At 38.5% G+C, this 6,000-nt stretch overlaps 1 protein-coding gene across 4 annotated transcripts in view; it reads right to left on the bottom strand.

Moving 5' to 3' along the window:
• Window positions 1-1,181: 1,181 nt before the first annotated feature.
• The window catches only part of TENT4A (terminal nucleotidyltransferase 4A), a 60,210-nt gene continuing 55,391 nt past the window's right edge, over window positions 1,182-6,000 (bottom strand). For 2 of the 4 annotated variants that reach the window (XM_065832150.2, XM_065832152.2), the window contains one exon: window positions 1,182-3,415. In XM_065832150.2, coding sequence (XP_065688222.1) covers window positions 3,236-3,415 — 180 coding nt within the window. In that variant the 3' untranslated portion in view covers window positions 1,182-3,235. The remainder of the gene's footprint in view (window positions 3,416-6,000) is intronic. The other 2 variants (XM_065832151.2, XM_071804442.1) reach the window with 1 other exon arrangement.

Genomic DNA, 6,000 nt, shown 5'->3' with positions numbered 1-6,000 from the left:
TGCATGGGGGGGATGAAGTTACAGGAAAAGTCCAATGCGACACCAGCATTTACATCTCCTGGAAACGGCAACAGATAGCAACTGAGTTCTCTCCGTAACATACACTGTGGGTCCCGTTCATCCATTCCATTTGCAGTCTCTTCCTTCCACATCTAAAGTCCGCGGCTAATTTTGCCTGTGAACAGTGTACAAAATAGTCGGTAGGGCTGGGAAACAGATCTGGTGGACATCTGATATTATTATCAGAGAACAAGGGTTCAAAGGAACAAAATGAGACTCCCTGTCTGTTAAACTACTAACAAGCATAGACAGTTTGGCAGAATCTGTGGGAAGAATAAAGCGAAGTCACCATCTGGACAGGAAAAGGTAAAGCCCAGGAAAACTTACGTTCCAAGACCAGCACTGCTGCACTAAATATAAAATGTCTGCAGAAATTTTATATCCCTCTGTTAGCTGTGTCCCACCAGCTAACTGACCTTGACAAAAAAACATTATCCCACCTGTTACCGACTGCTTATTATTTTCCTTTCCCATTACTTCTTCATGAGTATCCACTAGAGAAGAATAAAGTCTGACCAAGTACCACAGACTTCTCTGGTTCTGAATCCCTAACTCTGCATTACTACTACAAATACTTCAGTTCTCTCTGTTAAAGTTCACAGAATCACACAAATTCCTTCCAAAGACTCAATTCTGAAATTTTGAATTCAAGTAAATTATTGACATGACAGAGTCCTCTCAGAGGGTTAATGCAAATCAAGAAAAAAAGACAAGATAAGTCTAGGCTTTCAGGAGGCTAAAAACTGGACAAAGATTTTGAGAGGAAGTTAGAAACTACAGGGAGGGACTAAAATATTATATGGAAAGTTAAGGTATCCCAAGGGATCAGTTAAGTCAGTCTCCTCTTTTAAGAATATTGTTGGGAACTACCTCCAACTCCTTCGCTGTCTCGTATTATCAAGAGATCAAACCCACAACTACGACACCAACTGCAGTGTTCATTACTCCCTTTATAAACACATCACAAATGTTTGCAGAGGGCATCCACCCACCTTCTGAGCTCGTTCTGAAGGCGTCTGGCATCAACAATATAAAGCAGATCCTAAAGTATATGTCTAACAATGGGATAAGGTCAAGTATTATTTCACAAATTCAGTGTCCCATTAAAAGATACAGAAGAGTGACTGGTCTCCAAAGTTTATTAAAAATCAAAGAATAGAAAACTTTACATAAAAATATGTCAATTTTAGCTTCCACATAGTTGTCCACACAAAAAATTTAAACATGATTTTTTTAAACCTGTAGCACATAACCACAGTGATAGCCAGGCCAATTTATTTGGTTCACCATGACTGAAGTGTTACATGATACCACTTTTTGAATGAGTTTTGCTTTAAAATGGACTCTAGTATAAGACACCAACTAAAGCCTTTGAAGGCTCTTTAATGTAGTTATGCTCAATATTGCTAGTGTGTGAAGACTAAGCAGTACAGGCTCATGTAACAGCCCTTAGATATTATTTATGAATCAGCTCACAATTTTTAAAACTTTTTTTTAATTGTGATGAGTCTGGAGCATTAAGACAAACTTTTTTGCAAACAGATATGCGCTACTCTACTTTGGAATGTTGCCCTCTCTCCCCTCAAGGACCTGTTTGTGTTTGACAGATTCGGTAATAACATGAACTACTTCTGCTTCAAATGCATACAGCATATTAAAAAGCTTCATGCTCGACACCTCAATTTAATATTCAGATATCAGTTTTAAAACCTTCTATATCTGTACACAGTATAGATGTCCAGTTAACAGGATTCTTCAACTTTCTCTGCTAGTGGGTTAGCATGACTGATCCGTAGTTTTCTGTATAGCTTAAGAACTCTCATTAAAAAGAAACGGGCAGTCAGAGGGCGTGAGATATGACCTACTCCCAGGACAACTGTGGCGCTTTAAAAACTCAGGGTTAGGCAGGATGTACATTTTTCAAAAAGTTAAAGACAGTGTTTGTCATGGCAATACACACTTGCATAGTATACCTGTATGCATCTGTAAATTAAGTGCCAGCCACTCATACTGTGTACAACACTGGGCTGTGCTCTCCTGCAATACATCAAAAGATACTTCTTGTAATGCTCAGAGCAGCTGAAGTACTTTTTATATATTTGCTCTTAACAGAACTAATGCATACTGCTATACAGATTCCTTAATGGAATCAACATATTTCCTTTCTCCACATTCCTTAAGCCGGGTACCTCTATTTAATAATGTTGTTTGAACCCAAACATTAACAGGTTACATTACTAAAATGCATCAACGCGTGTAGCTCACAGCTTTGTAATTTCACATCAGGACTTGAAACACCCTTTCCCCCCTCCTTTCAAACGTTTTACTTCTGGTACTACAAATTCTGGATTTGTCGTCTAGTTAAAGGAATAAAATTAAAACTCGTTGGTCAGAGCAAGATAACTGATAGAGGCCAGACAATGAGCTAAAAAACACAGGGTCAAAATGCTTTGGAGCTTAATACCTTCTTAAAACCATAAGCCAAATCACACTTTCATTGTGAATCAAGAAGCCTCAAATATTACCAAATGTCATGTTTGTAACACTGCTCAGACAACCTGCCAAAACTATGAACCCAACTTAGATAATGCAACCTGGGAAAGGATCTGTAAATTAAAAAACCTCTTCCCATTAAATATAACTTATGTGACAATATGAAGTTAAATTAAAAATTCTGAGTTATTGCACAAATTATACTTCCAATATTTACAGAGCAAAAAATTCTGAACTTTGAAACAAAAACAGGAGAGCAGCAAATTTATGAATTCCCAACTTAATTTGCTGCAAAGAAAAAAATCCCAAGGGGCCGAAGTTTCCTTCACTTCTAAACCAAAAGAAAACAGAACCCACAAAGGAACAGATGCAGCCACAGCAAAAAAGCCACAGCATTTTTAGAATGTCCTCACAGTTCCATTGTCAGAGCTGCTTCGGCACTGTATGAACCATTGTGGGAAGGCAGAAAACAAACTTCCACGTTTTAATAAGGCTTCACAGATAAGCACAACTACTTCTTGAAGATGGACTGAACCACCACACAAAAAACATGCAAAGAAGTCAGCTGCAGATATTTGGCAACACCAATAAAACGATGTGCTGGACGCTGGTCTCCATCCCTCAAGTCGAGTGGCACTCGCTCAGTTTGTCTGAACAGGGAAGGTCATTTTGGCACCCGCCATTATCTGCTCAGACTAATAGGCAAACTGTCTCTGTGTTTTTTTCTTCTCCATATATTCCGATTGTACTGGTGGTGTCCTCGGTTACCAACTGGTTGCCTCATGCCTCCACTGCTGACAGGGCTGTAGCCGTTGCCTTGGTTATGAGTTCCTTTCATGGAAAACTTCATTCCACTGTGCTGCTAGAAAACACAAGATAAGCACTCAGTTTAGGCACAAAAACAGCTGAAACAAAGCACATGTTACCCTTGGTATTTCCTTAACATACAAGTCATTCCCACAGAACATGGCTTGAAGCAACTCGTCTTTTCATGCTTGTCTAACTGTAGCTGCGCAAGACCGATGGCACTAACAGTTTAAACAGTGTTCTTTGATCGTCCTGCAAATGAAATGGTGTCGATCTCAAAGCCTCCTTAAAACCCTTGGACCTCTACAAATTATACTCACTATATATTATACTCACATCACACTTATTAAAAACAGAGACCTTCCACATTAAATACTAATTGTGACAGTCGTGTCTATTTTAGAGGGTCTTAGCAAGAGTGTGACCAAGTGAGATACTCAGTAAGACTTTCAGAAACATCATGGACAGATATAAGGGTGTGTTCATACGAGCTGATACATACATAGCACAAGTCTGCTCTGCCCATAATCTCACTCACCTACAGGTAAACTAGCTACAGCTTGTATGGAGCTTGTAAATCCTACTGGTCTGATCAGGGGGCTGGACAGCTCTTAGAACATAATTCACATCCAGACCAAGGTAAAACAAGCCATCAGGAACTGACCACGCTTTTGCCAAGAAAGGTTGGACGAGATGATCCTTGTGGTCCCTTCCAATGCGGTATTCTATGATTCTATGAACGCAGCATGACACTTTATTTGGAGGAATGTCTTAACTTGGAAACTGCCAAAAATGTTTACTGCCAGCTTGAGTAAATGCAGCACACCATAAGGTACTACAGGCATCCCTATCACTTCACAGCATATAGTATGTTGGTTTAATGTGCGTGTACTTAAAATAGGTACAAGAGTTTCGAAGATGAAATTGAAACACACTTCCCAAATACTGGTAACTTCAACGCATATAACGTTTTTTGATGTCTGACAGCAATATCTTTAAGACAGACAACTGACTGCCTCTAACAAAAGCTACTAAATCATTTTGTCTGTCCTAAGTGCTTACACAGGAACACCACAAAGCTAACATTTGAGCTAGCTGCTTAGAATATAGAATAGCTGCAGCTGCTTTCGTAACCTGTATTTCCAAACAGGTTTGGAGTAGAAAGAAATATGAGAACGCCAAGCCATCATTACAATTGTGTGCACAAAACCAGGTTATTGAAGACATAACTCCATAAGCAACATTCTACTGTCAAATTAATTAGGAGAGACACTGAGCATACAGAAAAACAAACTGGTGAAGACTAGTATTGAGGAATAATTAAATTAGCTGCAGGGTGATTAAAAAATCCTTAAACTCTTTTTTAATTTGTAAAGTGTGTCCTACAGCAATCTAATCAACCTTCAACATGCAACTTCTAGACTTCCAAGACAGACATGCCAAGTGCTGTCCTCAGACTAACAATGGTAAAATATTCAAGGACAAAACATAAAAAGGGAAGCTGAGAATCCCTCATTCTTTAAGAGACACAACTGCCCAAATCTTATTTATTGATGTATGTTGCAAAACATCTACCAGAAGCTATTTATGAAAGTCAACATGAAAATTAAAAAAAAAAAAAAAAATCAGAGTATGTTTTATATTCTTGGCAAGTGGTTCTTCAAGCAAACACCATCTTGTCACATTTTTGTGCAGCAAAGCTTTCTAGTTCAGTAAGTGTACATCTAGCTCTCAATTAAATAAGCAGACAATTAAGCATCTACATCAATTCAAAATACTAAAAATAATCCTTCAACAGTCAAAATACTAAAAACAGCCAGTCATTACAGTTACCCTCAACTACATGCTGAAAAAAAAACCACAATCAAAAACTTTAGTTTTCCTGCTGTACAACTGGAACAAAAGTCTGACCAAGCAGCATACAAAGACTCAGCAAGCCTATCCTTTTCAGCTGGAAATGTGAAAAATCTGGCAACTTCATCCTCAACTGGAGGATGTAGCAAAAAAATTACTGAGGGCAGGAAGGCAGGTGACCACCAGGTCAGACAAGCACCATGGCAAGTACGACAATTAAGCCTGTCTATCAGTATCCTAAAAGCCGTCATATCCCTGATCTGTTCAAAAGGCAATCAAATTTCCAAAGAATGATCAATAAGATAGCCAGAAAGTGATCTCTAGCTTGTCATGAAGCATTTTGCATTATTCTCTAGGCTATCAAGGTAAAGACTGTCAAACTATCAGAGCAGAATCTGAATCCATCTGCCTTATGACTCATTAGCTGAGAGCAGGTGCTTACACAAGTTGACCCAGGGACCTCTTGAGTCAGAGATGATGCCTTTATATTTGCTAGTTCTCAACAAGATATTGCTCACTAGTCTGTTCAGATTTTTGAAACCATAAGCTTTTAGCATCCTGCATGCTGTGTCATGGCATTTCACACCTTAAATAAGCATCATGTTTAACTTGAACCTATTATTTGATGATTTTTCAGTTTGTGGAGTAGTTTATTTTCATTCTGCTCCCTTTTCCATATACTTTTCCAATGACTACACAGACCTAGATCACATACTACTTCATTTTCTTCTCCAGGTTAAAGAACCATTCATTATTCACACAGAAGCAATTCCACCTGTCTGGCCA

Source organism: Patagioenas fasciata, chromosome 2 (genome assembly GCF_037038585.1).
Source record: "Patagioenas fasciata isolate bPatFas1 chromosome 2, bPatFas1.hap1, whole genome shotgun sequence".
Classification (NCBI taxonomy): domain Eukaryota; kingdom Metazoa; phylum Chordata; class Aves; order Columbiformes; family Columbidae; genus Patagioenas; species Patagioenas fasciata.
This window is presented reverse-complemented; position numbering and strand designations above follow the sequence as displayed.